The sequence below is a fragment of the Acartia tonsa genome, chromosome 7, assembly GCF_053477335.1.
Source record: "Acartia tonsa isolate MP-2025a chromosome 7, ASM5347733v1, whole genome shotgun sequence".
NCBI lineage: Eukaryota > Metazoa > Arthropoda > Copepoda > Calanoida > Acartiidae > Acartia > Acartia tonsa.
Genome location: NC_137266.1, coordinates 34,383,277 through 34,404,607, shown reverse-complemented (window position 1 = coordinate 34,404,607; position 21,331 = coordinate 34,383,277). Strand labels below are relative to the sequence as shown.

General features: G+C 32.5%; 1 protein-coding gene across 1 annotated transcript in view; it reads right to left on the bottom strand.

Annotated features, from left to right (window-relative positions):
- Positions 1-21,119, bottom strand: part of LOC145323642 (uncharacterized) — a 45,695-nt gene extending 24,576 nt beyond the window's left edge. The window contains exons 1-3 of the mRNA XM_080166046.1: positions 20,996-21,119; positions 20,063-20,169; positions 17,546-17,651 (exon numbers count right to left, since the gene is read on the bottom strand). Coding sequence (XP_080022172.1) covers positions 17,546-17,651; positions 20,063-20,169; positions 20,996-21,112 — 330 coding nt within the window. The 5' untranslated portion in view covers positions 21,113-21,119. The remainder of the gene's footprint in view (positions 1-17,545; positions 17,652-20,062; positions 20,170-20,995) is intronic.
- Positions 21,120-21,331: the final 212 nt, after the last annotated feature.

Genomic DNA, 21,331 nt, shown 5'->3' with positions numbered 1-21,331 from the left:
TTCGGCTTACCATAGTACCACAACTGTTTTTTGTTTATTAAAAACATTTGCGGTGTTATCATTTTTTTCTAGGGACTATATCTCTTGGGAGGGTGGTGGTACCCTTCGATAAAAGACGTTATAAACCTTACCAGGACCAATATGAAGCTACACTGTAAAGGAGAATTATATCGGTTCAGCAGCCTCAGGGACAGACAAACACATAGACATCCGGATAAATTACTTTTACATAAGGATACTTAAACTTGTTATTAATGAGTTTTTTATGGATAAAATTATCCTTAGTGTATTTAATTTAAAATGAATTTTCAATATATTGTTGTAGGAGGCGTGTATAATCCTCTGTGAAAGCTTGTTAAGCCTCTTTTTTTCTAGGTGCAAAACTTTTCTATAATATCAGCACCAATAAAATATTAAATCTGCAAACGCATGGCAAAATTTATACCCTGTGAGTGAATTTTTTTTATGGGGGGAAATTATTGCCCCCCACCACTTCCCCCCCCCCCCCCCACAAAAGTCCAATAGCAACGAATTAAAAAAGACTATTTCATACCAAAAAACTTCTCTGGTTTATAAATTACTAGCAGCTAGAGGCCTTTTAGGGGGGAGGGACGAAGTGGGCTCCAACTTTCAATTGTAGTTTTTAAAAGCTGAAATCATTTTTGGGGGGGATGGGGGCGGGGGGTCATTTTTGCTAGGGGCATTTCTCCTGGGAAGTGGTGGTGCCCTTTCCCGAAAAAGTTATAAACCTTCCCAGGACCTGTCGGTTAGACAGACCGACACACAGTGATCCTGTTACTTTATTATAAGGATAACATTTTTAAGCTATGTTTCTCTGAACATGTATTTTTCTTGTATTTTGCAGAGAAGATATTTTGGATTCCGCGCATTTCTTAAATCCAGGAAGTCTGCCCTAATTTAACAAAATTAACACACCCACAAAACGGACGATAATTTGACTCACTATCTGACTGAATTAAGTCTCATTTTTAAATTTAAAATTATTGTTCTGAAGCAGTGCCTTAAAAAATAAACTACCAACATATTAGGTAAATTATTACAAGAACAAAAAAAAAAGAAATTTGTTGATTATTATTTTTAACCCTTAGCGGTGGAGTTTGGGTATAACACATTAGTTAGAATTTTTTGATATCTCCATCCTGGCAGGTACAGGATACCAGCAAAACTGGCAGGGTCAACCGAGCAAAAAGTTTTTCGGATTTAAACAAAAAAAAATTTTCAAGTGACAATATAAAAATATCTAGTACAAAATGTCTACTGGAGTCTTATTTCCTAAATTCGTACCTTAAGTATCCTTATATAAAAGTAACAGGATGTCTTTGTGTGTCTGTATATGTGTTTATAGCGAATTATCTATCTAACAGCATAACCGATATGGTGTTTATTTCATAGAGTGTAGCATCTCATAGGCCTCCACCCTCCCAAAAGAAACCCCTCCTAGAAAAAAAATACTCAAAAATTTAAACTTTTGGTCCGACTTGCCCCACCCCTTCCCTAAAACAGTTTATTTTTTGTGGGAGAGAAAGATATAAACCTTCTTTCTGACCCTATAAGAACTTCATTGTAAGGGGGAACCACTTCAGTCCATCGGTTAGCTATATTCTTAGCTAAACAAAAAAAGACATCCTGTTCATAGACGTCCAAGGGGGGGGGGGTAAAGGGGTGATTACCCCCCCCCCCCCTCCCAAATGAATTTAGGGGTGCCCCCCAAAATTTTTGATTTTCAATTTTTAACCCCCCCCCCCCCACAAATAAAAAAAAATGCCTCTATGAAATCAAGATTACCCCCCCCCCCCCCAAATAAAAAAGCTTGGACGCCCCTGATCCTGTTACTTTTATATAAGGATTATTGTAAGTATATTTTTTAATCTGCCTGATTTTAAAAATTCATGAATTTTAAAACTAAAACAAATTAGTTCTTCTTAATCTTTTGTCAAATTAAGTAAAATTCGCCCCAAGATGCATTTTCAAACTACTGCTTACAAAAAAATGTATGTCTGGAAAAAAACGATGCATTTGTATTTTTTAAAGAGAGTTTGAATAATTTAGAAATGCTACAGAAAAATTTACGGGTCACAGTCCTTGCATAATTTTCAAAATATTTTTGTGATAAATGGACAAAACAAAATTCTTTTTTTTATCTCAATATACACGCTTGTACATTCAAATTTTACACGAATTGTGATCTTACACATCCTGTATTTCTTTTGCATAAAAGAGAAACTTTTCAGTGCGTTATGACGCAAGTAAGGTTCTTTTACATTATTGGGATCTTTAAAAAACTTAATTGTCTATTGTCTCTTTTTCTGACGATTCATAAGGCATAGCTAATCTATAAGTTCATCTAAAATGTCAGATTGCAGAGGTACTTTTTTTCAGGGATCGGCAGCCGCACGTCAGCCGCCTGCAAGCCTCAGAGAAATCAACCATTTACTATTTTAAAAATCAGCTGAAAATTTTAAGATTAGCCAAATATGGCAAACTCTATTTCAAAAAGGGTTACAAATCACCCAAATGGCTTTAAATATAAGGGTTAGTCGCGGCTGCCGAGCCATGTTATTTCATGGGAAAAAATGCATAAAATAAATGTTTCCTTCATTTCAGCATCTTCCTCTTCAACCTCGGGTTCTTCAATCTAAATCAAATAAAAAAAAAGGTTAAAATCAAGTAGTGTATCAAAATAAAATAAAAAGAAGAGGCCTTAACAAGCATATGCAATATTCTATAGTGAAACAATATCAAAAGTTTAAAGAATTAGGAAGGAATGAAAGTTTTATTTCATGGCTTATCTTTGCCTTTATATATTTTTCTTTTAAGAATACAATTTTTTATTAGTTTAGTCAATAACTATTTTTTAAGAAAATTATAAATGAAATTTCAAAATTCAAAAGCTCTGTTTTAAGGAATACATTTGGTTAACATTATTTACTTATTATCAGGAAATTAGAATTAAAGGACTATATTTGTCTGGGATCTAAAAAGTCGATAAATTATGATTCACAAAATTACCCCTTTTGTAGATAACAAATAAGTAGTGGTTAAAACTTTTGGATACTCAAATTAATGAACCAAAAAATCAAAATTCAATAAAAGTCCCAAACGAAAAAGAAAATGTTATTACAAAACTTTTGGGACTAGTGTAATAAACAGCCTAATGTCCCCTCCTTCCTTGATATTTGTAGATGTGACATATCAAATTTGAATGGAATGTAACCTGTAATTGATAATCATCCTCAGGCATGTATATACAAGATTTTATTACTGCCAATTCTTCTCTCTGAAAAGGAAAATAAAATATACTAGGTGCTCATCAGTATAGGGAATCTTCACAAAAAGTTTCAGCCGTCTATCTTCAATAGCATCCAAGAAAATCACGTTTCCCGCTTACCGTTTCTTAATTACAGAAGGATGGATGGACCGTCATTTCGAATTATAGAGAATAATCGCTACTAAAAGAATTAACAAGCATCCGATTAAAATAAATTTGTGTCTGTCAATCATAGTGGTACCCGAAATTTTCTAAAATTATTGTAAATTTGATACTTGTTTTAGTTTAATAATGATTTGTTGAGCAGTTATAGGTGGTGTTATCGCATCTATAATAGTCAGCGTTCCACGGATTTTAAAATGTAAAAAAGATTTAAAACTCGGAGCTTACAAAACTGGTATTAATTTTATAATAGTTTTTGTTTTAAAATTTGTGGAAAATTGTCTGTGATGATATGCATGTTTTTTCAGTATAGCTGTGAACCGGTTCTAAACCAGCTTATATTAATCAGTTTCGAAGCCAATCTTAAAAATGGTTTAAAATATCTTTAAAAAAAGCTAGAAAAATCTTTTTATATAAATTAAAAATTAGGGGCGGGTGCATTCATTGACCTACTTTTACGTTTGATGGATTGTATCAAGTTGTTATGTTATGGCCCATTTATAGCCACATTATGATTGACAGCTGGAAAGCTTTTCAAATATGCGCAGCTATTTTGAAAGCAAAATTACTCTATAGGTCAGTAGATATATAGTAGGATATATACGGATATATTGACAGGGGAAAACTTGTCGTCAAGTAAGCTTGCTAATAGGGACCTCATTTATTGGTCAGCTCGTGTATCCAGTAAGAGAGTAGGGGATAAGGTAAAGTGGTTTGATGAGGGTGTCGTTATTTTAGCCAGCTTCGAGCATCAATTTATCAGAGAACATAATAATCTGGTGTAACATCCAAGCAACAATATATCAAGAAAACTTTCATATAAAACGTTTTATTTCTAGCTGCTGTTAAGATAGACGGCTGATATCTCTGAGTTTAAACATTTTATTGTCCGTCAGTCCGTCATTCCTCTGACGTTTAATACACACACCAAATCCAAATCTTTGTGTCTGTTTGTATGTTCATAATACTACGATTTATATTTCATAGAAGAAACACTGCACTGCTAGGCTGCTTTTTTAATTGGCTTCTGAATATAATCCAGAAGATACCCTTGAATAAACCTCATTTTTTTATAAAACATTTTTTGCTTTTTCAGTATTTTTTACATTATATGCATGTTGACATTTTTGTTTAAAATATCTGTTCACTCATTTTGCCAATAATTCTCAAACAATTTTACAACAAAATGAATGAAACTTTGAATAGGAAAGCTATTCGGTAGAATCACTTTAATCAGCCATAGAAACATAAATAACCAACCCGCCCCAATTGAAATTTAGTGTTACTACGCTCCCCCCCCCCCCCCACCACCTAAGTATTTAATGGCGATTAGGGATCTAAAGGGATAAGACTTTGGCCTATAATTCTATGTATATCTACAATGATAATACACAAAATTACCCCCTCTGTAGATTACAAATAGCGGTTGAAAACCAACGAATCAAAATTCAATAAAGGTCCAAAAAGTTGTTAAGTAAGCCAATAAGAAAATAGAAAAAATAAAACTTTGGGGACTTAAGTAATATACCTCGCTTGGTATAATTCTAGCATTAAAAATAAGTTCTTTGACCTGTAAAAAGTGTAATGCTGCCCATTGAAACAAAATACAAAAGAATTTTTGTTTGTTGATTTTGTGTTCATTTGATTGGATTGCAGGATAGACAAGAAGTGTGTTTATTTAAGAACAAGAAAAGTGTAACAAAAACTCTTGAATAAATCTGAGTTTATTTAAATTAATTCAATTAGAACATTTAATTTCTAATTATGTGCAAGCTTCCAGTCAAACGCGCTTATTAGGTCAAACTGTTCTTAATTATGGTTTAATTATACAATAACTTTGGTCAACATTGAAAACAGTTTGACTTTAATAAGTGCATTTGACTAGAAGCTTGCACAAAATTTTACAGAAATTTGCGAGAAAAAAAACGCTCGTTGTAAGAACTACACCTTTTAACCTAGTTAACAACTAAATAATAAGTTTTATCACATAAAAAGAAATTGACATACCTATCTGATTTGATAGCTTAACCTACATAGAAAGACTTTATGCTCAAGGAATGTTAATCTTTTATCCTTTTATATTAAGTAGTAAGATTTTTTGTTTGCACTTTAAGAATTCAATGACAACTGCACTGATTGAGATTTCCATTTCAAGAAAGCATTACACATGTCCTTGGATGGTTTTAGCCTGTTTCATGTTAAGGTTTATATCCTAGTCTGGTTTGTGGCTATTTTCTACCCTTCCCAACCCCTTCAAATACATGGTCCCTAGGTGGTAGGGGCGCATCTGCTAGTCCTTTATATAAAGTAGGAAAGTTTTTTGTCTGAAAATAAAGATCTTGCAATACGCTGGTTCGAATCGGGTGGGCTTTTTAGTGAAGCTTTATAAATTCACGGGGTTGGTTTTAGGATATTTTCTGACTTTCACTAGATCCAACCCCTTTCAATTAATATATCCTATATGGTAGGGGCGCGTCCTATATTATTTATATCTTTTAAAGAAAACATATTTTTCCACCAATCAAAAATAGTAAAATCTCACCTCCTCCTCATTCATTTCTTCCTCATCCCTATCCTCGAGTATGTCCATTAGATCTTCTGCACATTCAGGATCTAACTCTATCTCCTTAAAATTAATATCATCTATTATATACATCCCTATCCTTAAGTATGTCCATTAGATCTTCTGCACATTCAGGATCTAACTCTATCTCCTTAAAAATTATATCATTATTATCATAAAGTATCTGGATGTTTGTCTGTTTGTTTGTACCAAAGGATCTAGCTAACGGCTTAACAGATATGGTTTTCCTTTATAGGGTAGCTTCTCATAAATCTTGGGAAGGTTTATAACCATTTTGGGGGAGGTTACCACCGCATTCCAAAGAGAAATCACAAAAATCCTACCCCATCTAGCTCCCGAGACAATATTTTTGGTAAACAGCTGATCTTGACGTAAATTTAAAAAATACACTTTATTTTCCGCTAGAGGCCTCTAGCTTAAAGTAAAGCAGTATGATCATTTGGTTGAGATAATGCTTGGAAATGACTGGTCAAATTGGGTAGAGCTGTAGGCTTAGGTTGGTTTGAAGCTTTTTTGCTCTGCACTAATCTCGTTTAGATACTAGGGACAAATCTGACGGTCCGATAATTTTCAATGAGAATGTTTTTTCAATCCTATAAAACATGACGTCAAACTGGCTTACCATTGGTCAATTAAACTGTATACTGGCCTGCCATTGGTAATTTAATCTGTGTATTAGCCTATCATTGGTCAATTGTATTGTATGACGTCATTTTTATAAAGAGTTTCTGAAAACAAAAATTTGAGATTTGTTCATAACAGTATTGAAAAAAAAATGAATTACCTTGTCAATAGCAGCAAAGAGAGCATCTAAATCTTCATCTGTTGTAGAACATCTGTTAGGAGCTGAACTAGCAGCAACATCTAAAAGGGGATCCTTTAATTATCTATCTATCATGTAGTTATACAAAACTCAATATGTAATTACTTGGATGTTACATCAGATTCTCATGTACTCCAATAAAATTATACTTCCGGCTGGATAAAAACTCCCCCTCCCCCATCTAAGAAAGTTTGGGATACTAGGGACCTAATAGAAGGACATAAAACAAGCAATTCATTGACATAAGAAGTAAAATGCCCTGGGTACATTTATGCTTTCTTTAAGTAGAATAATTGGTGTCTTGAACTTTATATAGATCTTTAAAAAGTTTTTCATAACTGTTTTATAATTGTGTATGGAGAATTATTTACTAAGTATATTTGCGATTACTTTTATTTAATGAAATCTTCCAATTTTTAACATGTACAAAACGGCCTGCTTAATTGCTTCAAGATCCATGTCAGATCTATATAGGAAATAAATGTCTATAAACGAGCTCAAGTTTTCCAAGGAATATATGATTAAAACTCATAGTGCTCCAATAATCCATAATAAACTCTCATTGCCCAGAACGATTAGACCCATTATTTTACTTTATTAAAAATAAATTCATTTTTTTCATTTCATGTTGCTATTTACCTTATATTGATGTATTTAATTTCTAATCATAAAAAAGAAAATTTAAATTTATAATATGATAAATTTAAGAAAACTATGTTTTAAAAGAATTCGATTGTGGCGACATTTTGTGTGTTCAAATATTAAACTAAAATTGTAATCATCATCATTAACCCTTTGGTGATGGTAATGTAAAGAAAAAAATATAATTTAAAAAAATCTTTTAAAAATCATTTAAATTATTAAATATTTACTTTCTTTTAGATAGTAATGCCGGGTGAGGAAAATAGATTTATTGAGAAATAGATATGCATATAGAAAACTAGCCAATAGGGAGATAATTATATCGAGCCAACTCTAGTTTTTTAATAATTGAAATTACCTGGTCGAGGCGCTGAAGTCCTCTGCTTCAACTCTAGTTTTGGTCTGCTCTTTATCTCTTGCCTAAAATATTTTAATTATTATTTATATCAAGGAGGATGTGCATAAGGCCCATTTGGGCAGGGGGGGGGGGTTACTCGAGAACCCTTAGAGCTAGAGGGAGCTAATTTTGGATTTAAAGTGTTCACGAAGCTGGGAAAAAGTTGATATATGTCACTGATTAATGTTTTTTAAGAGTACTATTTTGAGAATTAAGTCTTAATTACTTCCCATTTAAAAATAAATCAAACTTTAAAAAAACGAATTTATTCCCTTGAAAACATTGATGTATTTTGTGTTTTATTATACATATCTTAAAACCTATCAAAATCGACAAATAACAATCTTTTTGTTAAGGTTTACTTGCAAATTTAGGGTAGAATAAATTCTTTTGTTACATACATATCAAACTAACCAAAAAGGTTTATAATTTCTTTTTACGGGGAGATTAAATGATTTTTATCGATAATCGAAAAGATATTACCAAATATGGATATAAGGTCAGCTGATTTATAGTTGTCGATTGTAACATAGCATCCTCATCCTATCTCAATATTTACTACTTGCTAAAAAAGCTTCAAACTTCCATAAAAAATTAAAATTTTAAAAATTAAAATTTTTAATGTATAATGTATAAATCGTTTTGGAGTGTGGTGGTATTCTCCTCCAAAATAGTTATAAACATTTCAAGAACTTATGACGAGCTACCCTGTAAAGGAGAACCATACTGGTTCAGCTGTTAGCAAGATCCTTTAGAACAGACAAACATACAGACATCCTGTTACATTATTATAACAATTTATATTTAGGATGTGTGTATTACTTAAATATAATTTATTAACTTAAACAGAAAGAGGGCTACTTATAGTAGATATTCAAAATAAGCTTTAAAACACAAAATAATTTATAAGTTTTAGGTCATGGAAAGGAAACAAGTTTGCAGGTTTTGTTGTATTTGTATCCTTTGTATTCTTTCCATGAACCAAAGTTTTTATTATAAGCAATTTCTAAGATAGGCATTTGTTGAGTATAACCCCTCTCTCTCTCTCTCTCTCTCTCTCTCTCTCTCTCTCTCTCTCACTCTCTCTCTCTCTCTCTCTCTCTCTCTCTCTCTCTCTCTCTCTCTCCCTCTCTCTCTCTCTCTCCCTCTCTCTCTGTTTTTCTTTCTCACACATTCAGATTTTTACCTGGGGGGTTAGTTGTTAAATAAATATTATTTAATGTATAAAAAGAAACCAAATCTAAATTTATATTTTTCTAATATTCAAAGGGATATAAAAGGGCAGAAAAATAGCTTAAAACCAACAAACGACTTTTTTGATAAAAATAAAATAGCCTAAAACCTTTCCCAAAAACTATAAAAGCTTCACTGTAAAAGTGAACCATATCGTTTCAGCGGTCCCTTCTCTACAGATAAAAAAAAGCTTACAACTTTATAAATTAGGATATTGTTAAATCTTTTCATTTAAAACTAACCCTTCTGTACGTAATTGTATGCAGGGAGGAAATGGATATTTGGCTTTTTATTACATTAGTTCCCAAAGTTAATGACATATTGTTAGTTGGCTAATTAACTTTAGGGACTTTCATAGAATTTTAATTGGTTGGTTTATTACTTTGAGTGTCCAAATGTTTAAACCACCAAATATTGTTTACAAAATGGGTAAATTTGTGTATATTTTCATTGTGAATATCCATTAATTTATCGGCCATTGTCTTATGCCTCTAGTTCCCTGGTTATTTAGGTAGTAAGTGGGTTCGTGGGTGGGGCGTTAAGTGTGTGTGTGTGTTATACTACGATAGTGTGTGTGTGTGTTTTTTACTACGATAGTGCGTGTGTGTGTTAGTGCTACACTACGATAGTGTGTGTGTGCGTGTGTGTGTTAGTGCTACACTACGATAGTGTGTGTGTGCGTGTGTGTGGCAAGATAGGTAAGGTATGTGTGTGTGTGTGTGTGTGTGTGTGTGTGTGTGTGTGTGTATTTAATTAAATTCGACACATTACGAGATTATTTTACGATGATAAAATGCTTTTTTTTATGTAAATACTATAGAAAGACTGCTATATTTTATGCTGTAAATTTATAGCAAATATAATAGATCTTTGGTTTTTAAACAAATGAATTCTTAAATGTTATTGATTCTAGAGATTTAAACAATTTTTCTTTTGTCACTATACCTGCATAAACAAAGCGGTATTTGGTTAATGATTTTTTAAAATAAACCAAACTTTTTCATTACATTTTAAAGAAAGTTCGAAGACAAATATTAATAGAGATATATTACAAAAATATTTTCTAAGTATCAATTTTTTTGTTTTTATCTGCAAGCGAAGAAATAACTTATTTTCTCTTAGTTTAATTGATGCTCAGATTTTAACATTATTTTCATGTGGAAACACTCTCCGCATTTTAAACTGATTTTTTTCTAACTTAACTGAACTTTTAAGGCATAATTCTTTGAAAATTACTTAAAATATAAAAAAAGGTAAACGAAAATGCATTTTGAAAAATTAAATTCGCGATCACTTTAAGCTTCTATGGGGCCAAAGTTACTTTTAAAATTATCGTCGACCCCCCACCCCCCCCAAAAAATTTTTTTTTTGGGGGGGGGGTAAAATTTTTTTATTGCATTTCTCGCCGAATTAGGCAATTTGGAATCATTTGAGACCATGTTATTTTTTCAAATATTTTTCCCCTAACAAGCAACCCTGCGGGGGGGACTTTTTTCAAATTCTCATTTATGAAGGTATATCTTAAATACAGTATGCTACTCTCTTAGTTTTAGAGATAATTGGTTGAAATCTTTTTGATTGTGTCACTTATTACCCCAAGTTTTGGTATCTTTAAAAAAAAACGGCGGCAGGACCGCCGCTCTAGACGTCTGCCGCCGTTTTCCGCCGCCATCAAAAAAAAATTTTTTATTGCATTTCTCGCCGAATTAGGCAATTTGGAATCATTTGAGACCATGTTATTTTTTCAAATATTTTTCCCCTAACAAGCAACCCTGCGGGGGGGACTTAGTCATTTTTTTCAAATTCTCGTTTATGAAGGTATATCTTAAATACAGTATGCTACTCTCTTAGTTTTAGAGATAATTGGATGAAATCTTTTTGATTGTGTCACTAATTACCCCAAGTTTTGGTATCTTTAAAAAAAAACGGCGGCGGGACCGCCGTCCGCCGCAGCCACCAAAAAAATTTTTTTTATTGCATTTCTCGCCGAATTGGGCAATTTGGAATCATTTGAGACCATGTTATTTTTTTCAAAACAGAAAACGGCGGCGGACGGCGGGAGCGGCGGTCCCGCCGCCGTTTTTTTTTAAAGATACCAAAACTTGGGGTAATTAGTGACACAATCAAAAAGATTTCATCCAATTATCTCTAAAACTAAGAGAGTAGCATACTGTATTTAAGATATACCTTCATAAGTGCCCCCCGCAGGGTTGCTTGTTAGGGGAAAAATATTTGAAAAAATAACATGGTCTCAAATGATTCCAAATTGCCTAATTCGGCGAGAAATGCAATAAAAAAAATTTTACCCCCCCCAAAAAAAAAAATTTTTTGGGGGGGGTGGGGGGTCGACGATAATTTTAAAAGTAACTTTGGCCCCATAGAAGCTTAAATCCAAAATTAGCTCCCTCTAGCTCTAAGGGTTCTTGAGTAAACCCCCCCCCCCTGCCCAAATGGGCCTTATGCACATCCTCCTTTTACTTTAAATATATAGTACTACAAAACAGCTGAAATTTCTATAACATTTGGGAACAATATTAAAGGACAAGTAACAAGCCTCCCTGAAAATCAGGAACAATATGATCCCTCACGATAGATGGACAGATTAGCAGATAAACAGACAGATGGACAAAAATCAAATAACTTGTAAAGATAAGATTAAAGGAATATCTCGTTTCATTCTTGTTTAAGAGATGTTTGTAGCCTAAAATCTCCTATCCGCCTATCAATAATAAATGTATATTTTTACCTGAGTTTATTAGCCAACATATTTGACGCCTCAGTACACGCAACTCTCTCTTGTGGAGTCTAAAAAATATGATTGCTTTTAATAATGAATAATTGTGTTGTAATGCTTTTTAGTAATGGACTAAAAAACACCACAAATATATTTTGTACACTATCGAAATATAATAATTCGAAGTATAAAAATACACAGGGATCTAAAGGAGTTAGACAATGACCGATAAATTGATGTACACATCCCCGATGATAATACACAAAATTACCCCATCTTTAGATTACGATTTATTGTTAAAACGTTTAGACACTTAATTCAATAACAGACCCCAAAGTTGTCAAGCTAACGAAAAAGAAAACATTACTATAAAACTTAAGGGACTATAGTAATAAATAGCCCAATGTCCCCCCCCCCTCTCCTCCTGAAAAGACTCCATCTTTTCTATCAAAAAAATCTAAAGTTGTTAGATTTTATTCCACCCTAAATGTGGTTTCTATATCTATTTTTGCAGAGATATAAATTGCGTCATTGAAAAATGTATTTAATTAATGTGTTTTCTCGCCGTGTTCTACATTTTTCATCGCTCAAAGATGTGATTACGCACACACAAAGAAATATATGGCTTTTCAATATCAAAATATATCAAAGCATAGATTTATACATATTTTAGTTTGTCCGTCTGTCTGTTTTTACGTCCAGTAACGGATAGCTCTGATCACGTAATTAGATAATTGTAAACAATGCACATAGGGGCAACAAGGGGCATCAATTCACCACCCCCAAATCAAGTTTTAAACATTCTATGAGTATTATCATACCCAATGTACATCAGATTTCAAAGGAATCGTAAAAATACGCTTTTCAAGTAAGCATTCTAATGCATGGAAGTCAAGAAATGCAAAAATTTTCTTACAGAAAAAGGCATACTTTTTGTGTTTCACCAACAATTTTAAAAGTATTATAAAATCTCTTAGAATTAACGTAATTAGACAAAATAACTTTTGATGAGTCATGCATTACATATATTTTGACAGTATAAAAGAAAAAAACACAAATTGAAGAAATTAGTCCTAAATAATTCTAGTTGAAGTCAAGATTTTATTTTTTTTTGTTTGATTTTTAATCAACTTTTAAGTAGACAGTAAGAGGAAACATGTTTTCGCCAGGTGTCGCCGGCTAAAAAAACGATATTTGATTACCCAAAGACATATTTTGATCGCCAGTATTGGTTTCACTTACCCCCCCGCGCCCCCGTAGGGGTTTTTAGTCCGTTTTTTGAACGTAAGTGCACAAAAAGTTTGTAAGAAAAAGCGTTTAAATGCACTTTTAAAGTCAAAATAAATAAAAGACACAAAAACATAGACATATTGGGAAATATTTATTCTGACTTAGAATTAAAGTCAATAATAAATATTTTCAAGTTCTATTGCACTAAATGATGGGAAGGAGAGGGGGGGGGGGCTAAACCTAAATCTAAACTTCTTTATGTTTGATGTTTTAATGTAACTAAATAATCGTTTCTATAGATTATTACAAATATCAGGGATCTAAAGGGATAAGACAAAGGTCAATAAATTGTTGTACATCCCCAATGATAATACACAAAATTACCCCTTGTGTAGATTAAAGTTAGTAGTTAAAACATTTGAACACACAACTGTAAAACTTTGGGGACTAGTGTTATAAACAGCCCAATGTCCCCTACCTCACTGCGGAAAGGTAAAGTTAAAATGCAAATAACGTGAGGTTCTTATAATCATTCTAAATTGGAATTAGCAAGTAGTCTATCTGTCTGTCTATTGGTAATGCTTTGTTTTTAAATTATGTAGTTACATGGTATTCATGTTTAATGTCAGCAGTTGTATTTAGAAAGGGAGGGGACTGTTAATTACACTAGTCCCCAACCTTCAAAGTTTTATAATAACGTTTTTATATTCGTTAGTATAAGAACTTCAGGAAATTTAATTGATTTTTTATTGGTTGGTTCATTAAGATAAGTGTCAAAACTTTTCAACCACTAATTGTCATCTACAGACAAATAATTTTGTAATTTAATTTATTAAATATGTATCAATATTGGGGATGTACATATTAATCGGTTATTGTTTTGTTCCTTAGATCCCTAGGTGTTAATATATAATACAAAGTATCTTGATGTCTGTTTGTCTGTCCGCCAATCTCTTAAGATCTCGCTAACCACTAAACCGATTGAATTCTACTCTTCAGGGAATATATCTACTGGTCCTGTGGTTGTTTAAAGCTCTTTTTCAAAAATAAAAATCCTCCTCAATTTTTTCATATTTCTATAATTAGGGTCGGTCCGTCCGTACGTCTGGTACAGATAGCTCTTTTACTTAACTTAAACAGGCTAGAACTGTCCTATCGATCTCAAACTTTTCATACTGATTTCTACAACAGTTAGGTACGACTTAGAAAGCACAGCAACTCTATAATCGTTACCAGAAAGTCCGTACATCCATTTATAACTAGCTGATTTTTACTTTTTTGACAACAAATAATGGTTATGAATGTTAAAAATATCCTATTCATCTGATTTTTTGAATTCTGATTCCTATTTCAATAAGGTGTAATGTTATAAGCGAAGCATCTCTATAATCAAGTCCTAAAAACGTCAGTATGTCCTTAAACAGTAACATGTATTTAATCAGTTTTAATTACAATTTTGTATAGACATGCATTAATATTTAGTTCTGACACTTCACAAGTGTTAATGTTTGTTTGTCCTTCCATTTCAGAGCTTCGCTTCTTTCATGGATGTTGTCATCCTTGTTTAATTACCTCTTGGAGCAAATCCCCTAGAGGCTAGGGGCGAAGCCGCTAGTATTCATATGAACAGTAAACAAGAATCATAATATCATTATAAATATAGATATTAGTTAATACAAATTTATGTAAATCATGCCCACATTTATAATGGATTTATTAAACATAAAAATAAATTGAAACTTGTAGCTTGCTAAAATAAGGATCCCCATCCACCCCCATTTACACCATCCCCTCCCCTCCTACTGAAATGAATTCCATGACCCCAAATTTGACTCTTTGAACACTAAAATCGGACTACAATTGACATAGTTACACTTTTAAGTTCCCAAAAAGCTAGTGATAGGGTAGCTGCGCTACTAAAAAATTCTCATATTGCTCTGATAACCAAAACCCCTAATTAGACATTTTAAACACGAAATTCAAGATAGTTGATGGATAGATAGATGGAAAGATAGATGGATAGATAGATAGATGGATAGGTAGATGAATAGATATATGGATAGATAGATGGATAAGTAAATGGATAGACAGATGGATAGATAGAGGGATAGATTGATGGATGGATAAATTGATAGTTGGTGGATAAAGAGATGAATAGTTGATGGATAGATAGATGGATCGATATATAGATGGATAGACAGATGGATAGATAGATGGATAGATAGATGGATAGATAGATGGATAGATAGATGGATAGATAGATGGATAGATAGATGGATAGATAGATGGATAGATAGATGGATAGATAAATGGATAGATATATGGATAGATATATGGATAGATAGATGGATAGAAAGATGGATAAATAGATGGATAGATAGATGGATAGATAGATGGATAGATAGATGGATAGATAGATGGATAGATAGATGGATAGATAGATGGATAGATAGATGGATAGATAGATGGATAGATAGATGGATAGATAGATAGATAGATGGATAGATAGATGGATAGATAGATGGATAGATAGATGGATAGATAGATGGATAGATAGATGGATAGATAGATGGATATATAGATGGATAGATAGATGGATAGATAGATGGATAGGGTAAGGGGGAGCTATTTTCGGGAGGGGTTAATCTGGTAATTTTCTATCGACCTTCATAAAATGACCTTTATCTCCATGTTTCTTTCAAATGACAGAAAAAACATAAAAGCAAATTTGTTTGTTGTTAAATTACCTACAAAAAAGTATAAAATGAAATTTTTGTGAGATGGATTTTAAGGGTACTAAATAATTAAATCCCCTTTTTGGTTGATTTGCCCCAATGTGCAATGAAATAAACTTTCTCAAAACTTATTATATTATAGACTTTAAAAAGCTTCCTTATTTATCTCTTTTTTGAATATTGAACTTTTTGTTCAGTCTTCTAATTCATCTATAATACAAAGTAGCTTCATGTCTGTCTGTCCGTCCGTCTGTCCGTCCATCTCTCCGTCCCTTAAAATCTCGGTAACCACTGAACCGATCAGATTCTACTTTTCAGGGAATATACCTGCTGGTCCTGTGGTGATTTAGGTTATTTTCTTGGGGGTGAGACACCCCCAACTCCCCCAAAAACAAAAAAACCCTCTTCCATTCTTTTTCCTAATGCAGCTAATCAAAACATTGGTGCTGCACCACCACTTTTTTATTACCTTTTGGGGCAAAGCCGTTAGTTTAATATTAGTTAAAATTGCTATTGTTTTTTTGTTTTGCTGGTTGATACACAAGAATGAATATTTATTGGTATACTGACAGACCAGCAACCCAGGGATCTAAAGGGATAAGACAATGACCGATTGAGTGATGTACATCCCCAATGATGATACACTTAATTACCATTGTAGATTGAAATTAGCGGTTAAAACATTAGAACACTCAACTTAATGAATCAACCAATCAAACTTCACTAAAGTCCCCAAAGTTATTAAGCCAACGAATAAGAAAACAGTACGTTGTCAGCCCGTTGTCAAGTCTTTCTCTCTCTCTCTCTCTCTCTCTCTCTCTCTCTTTCTCTCTCTTTCTGCCGACAACCCTACTGACTTGTATATATATTAGCTTTATAAAAATTTTGTATCACCGCCGCTAGAAATTGATATAAAAAATGCGCAAATAAAAATCTGTGAAAACGTGCTTTGATATGTCTTCTTTTTACAAATTAGGCACAACTTTTTTCAGGTTAATTTGCAAGGTGGATTGCAAGATAAGGTTGTTATCATCCAATATGGCAAAGCTCAATAAAACGGACAGTGAAACTAATCAAGCTCTGCCTATTTTTTTAGGAATCACTATTTTAGAAATCAAGTTAAAATGAAAATCCCATAAGGTAAAGATTTGTCAAAAATGTACTGACGTACTTTCTGTTAATCATTTTTTAGTTGCAATACTTTCAAATAATTTTTATTGGTACAATAAAGTTTGAGATCAATTCTAACATTCTTAGATTTACAATAATTGACATCCGACTTACAAACTCTCAAAGAAGAAAAGCTTCGCTTTTACAAAAATATATTCGGCAAAAATGCAATTCTAAAATTTTTGTCAATTTAATTGCACAATAAATCTTGAAGAATTACAAGAGTTGCTAGTTTTGTTTTTCTTTATATAAACAGGGTGTCACACATAATCTGTTTTTATACCAAAGTGTGTTCTTTAAAGCTTGCCTTATTAACTATGTCTGTAATTGTAACTTATTAATTATGTAACTCAGTAACTATAAATTAAATGTGGTTGTCTGTCTGTACCAAAGGATCTCTGTAACCGCTGAACCTATATGATTATCCTTTGCAGTGTAGCTTCGCCTATAGAAACAGTTTTAGGTCGACTTTCCCTCCACTTTAAGGGCCCCTAGAGGCCTCTAGGAGCGTAGTCGCTAGAATAATATAAATTGATTAATATTTACCTTTTCTGACAATAATTTAGCTGATTTGGAAACACCAATCCCTCCTTGCTTCTTTTTCTCCTCAACTTTTAACAATTCTATCATGTTAAAATGTTTTTTCTCCCTCCTTAAACAAAAGTATAGTTGTTTATCGCATTGTAATATAGACAGCTTCCGCGGATATTGAAATGATAAATTATGAGATTAAAATCAGTTTTGCTAGCCTAAAGGGGCCGGGCTAAAAAAAAAACTGGTATTAGTTTTATGATTACTAATTTAATATTCACGGAAAATTGTCTGTAATCCGAAGCTATACATGATTTTTCAGTATGGCTGAGAACCGGTTCTAATCCAGCGGATATCAATCGTTTTCGAAGCCATACTGGAAATCATATTTCTATAATATTATTTACTGTAAAAATTACTTAAATTTCAATTTGGAACATAATTTATGTATAAACTCTCCTATTAAATTTTTCCGTTGTTACTATATCACCATAAGTTTGCATATATCTTAAAATAGTTACACGATAGACAAAGAATTTAAGGTATAGTGACCCCCTACAACAACATGTTCATAATATGCAGGACTCGGCAGCCACGCGTCAGCCGCCTGTAAGCCCCAAAGATATCAACCTTTTAGAATTTCAAAAAATCAGCTGAAAAAATAAAAAAAAACCTGACTTAAATATGGCAATCCCTCTTTCAAAAAAAAAATATAAACGGGTTTAAATTTGAGGCTCAGTTGCGTTTGACGTCCGGCTGCCAAGCCTTGATAATATGTCATTTTTGTCTTTAATGTAGTTACATTTAGTCGACAAAAGACAAAAATAAATGGTAATCCATTAATTCTAGGTTTAACAGGGAACAACGCCTAGAAAAAAAACATGTTTAAAAAATAGGCCTAATCATAAAATGTCAACATTTTTCTATCAAATTATGCACTTTTGACAAATAAGTTAAAAACACGGATGATAAAATCTATAAATAATGAAACTCATAGTTACAATATTTAATAAACAAACGGAGAAGAAGATTTAAAGGATTATTGATGGAAAATTTTAAACATTTATCTTTAATAACAGCTGAGAAAATCCATTTTTACCACAGAAACACAGATAAATTGAGAATAATCACAAGAACTATCATATATCTATCTTCAATAACAGCCTAAATAGCACCAATGGACAGACAGACGGGTGGATATTTTGAAACATAGAGTAACATTGCTGCTTTAAAAAATAAAGATTTTAACCAAATGCATTGTATAGAAAGTTATGGCCTTTTTATTTTCAACATATTTTAAAACTTTTTTTGGGTGACACATAATTTACATCTTATCTTAAAAGAATACTCTCATTTTTAGTAGCGCAGTTGGTATAGAGTTTGTGTATGTCCGTTTGTACAAATTATATTATTTCATTACACTGTAATCTATTTCATGAAAACAGTAAAAGTGTCGAACTATGACGCCAGAAAAAAATTAACAATTAACCAATAAGAAGCCAGTATTCACTATGGTAAAATATATAGCGGCCTCTCATTGGTTAATTGTTAATTTTTTCTGACGTCATAGTTCGACACTTTTACTGTTTTCCTATTTAATGGATAGCTTATTCTTTCCATCAAAAATTAAATCGTTAAACTAAGTATGTCGTAATTATCTCAGTCTTGTTACTTTTATTCAATGCCAGAAAGTCGAAAAACTTAAAACGTATAATTAAAATGTCGATTAAATGTCAAACATTATATATTTAAATACTGTTTGACTGCTTTTTAGCCGCTTTTGATTCATTAAGTATTTAAGATATAAACACAAAACATTAAAATAAGCTATTTTCTTAATAGATAAAAGTAATATTTGATTTTGAGTATAAAGTACAAACCCAAATTTGATAAGTTTTGCTTTTAAAAGTGCAAATTTTATCTTTAAGATTTTAAAATAAATTTTATTATCTAACCGTTCTCTAATCTTAATTGAAATCCTAATCCTCAATATTTTATGTAAATTTCTTTAAATTCTGAGATTTAAAACTTGAAAGCATAAAATTCCGACAAAAAAATTTGCCACTAATAAATGTACCTTTAAATATTGTGTTTTTCTTTATTGATAACATTCATAGTTTTTACTGTAACAAAAGCTGCAATAAGGCATCACAATGATATTTTTTGACCGGTAGAGCAATTAAGAAAACCTCCATACCAGTAATATATATTCATAATTAAGTCAAAATATATTGATTTTCTAACTCTGAATTGATGGGGGGTATCAGTGCTCAAGAGGGTACTTAGTGTTTTTTTTCTAAAAATTTGGATAATACCAGGGAACTAGTTTGAGCAGCCTCTTAGCATTATTTCCCTTGAGGCTGGCTATAAGGTCCAACCTGTCAGGATCCAGTGCAGAGTCTAATATTCCGGATATCCGGTACTAGAAGTCAGCTGGATATCCGGTATACGGCCAAGTATATTCCACGCCAACACTACGCAAGAGGGTACTCTGTATAATAGCACAAGTTTTTTCTACAAATCTAGATTTACCTGGGAACCGGTTTGAGCAGCCTCTTAGCATTATTCCCCTTGAGGCTGGCCATAAGGTCCAACCTGCCTGGATCCAGGGCAGAGTCGGGCATCCCCGCGGGAACTACCTAAAATCAAATCTATTTAATTTAAACTTTCAACTTGAAACAAATATAATAATCGATGCTTTTCCTTAAAGTGCATCAAGCATCTGAAAATTAAGAGATGGATAATGTGTTTCCTATACCAACCCCTGTGAGAGGCCCTAATCCTGCAGGGCCATACCTGCGGCCTTAACTCTGAAGGACAACTAGGTAACAAATATAACCTAATCTGACCTAAAGTAATAAACAAATAAACGAAAAATAACTCCCAAATTATTTTCCATTTTTTTAAATACGTAGAAGGGGTTTTCTGTTCTTTATAATGCACTTTGAGGGAAACCGTCTAACAATCATATTATCAATAATTTAGATATTGCAGGTAGAGAACTAATATGAATTATATAGTAGCTTCGCTACTAAAATATACACTTCCTTAGTTGAATTCATTAAAATCTGTACAAATTTTTGGGATAACTTAGTTAATAATTATACTAATTAAGTGGGGTATAAGGAAAATTGTGCATATTAACACTTTTCCTTTGATCAATTCTTTATATGTAACTAGCGGCTACTTTCCTAGATGTCTCTAGGGGGGGAGTTGTAATTTGACCAACATTTTATACTTCCTTGGAGACACACTTTGAGGACAAACATCCTATTATTTTATATCAGTATTAACATGATTAGAAGCAGCTAAAAGTGTCTAAAAAAGATTAACGTCATACAATACAAATAACCAGTATACATTTTACCATTGGTCAATTAAAATGCATACTGGCCGATCATAGCTCATTTGTTACTATTGTATGACGTCATATCTTAGGCACTTAAAGCTGCTTCACATGATTACCTTTAGACTGCTAGCTGCGGCAGCCAACATACTTGGGGGTGGGGGAGGAGGGGGAGGGGGACCTCCGCCAAGCCGCCCCGTCGGGGGAGGGGGTGGAGGAGGGGGAGGTGGGGGCATTGCTAAAGATTCTGAAAAATTATTTTGATTCTATTACAAAACGTTTTCTTAAAAAAAACTTAATGTCTTTGTTAAATTATTTAATAATCAAAACATAAAAACACAACTATTTTCTTTGTTGATTTCTTTTAAAAAGATTCTTTGTAAAAAAAATTTGAAGAAAAAAAACTGTAAGACAAATTTCTTTGTTTTTTTGCATATGACAAATTTAATGTTGCT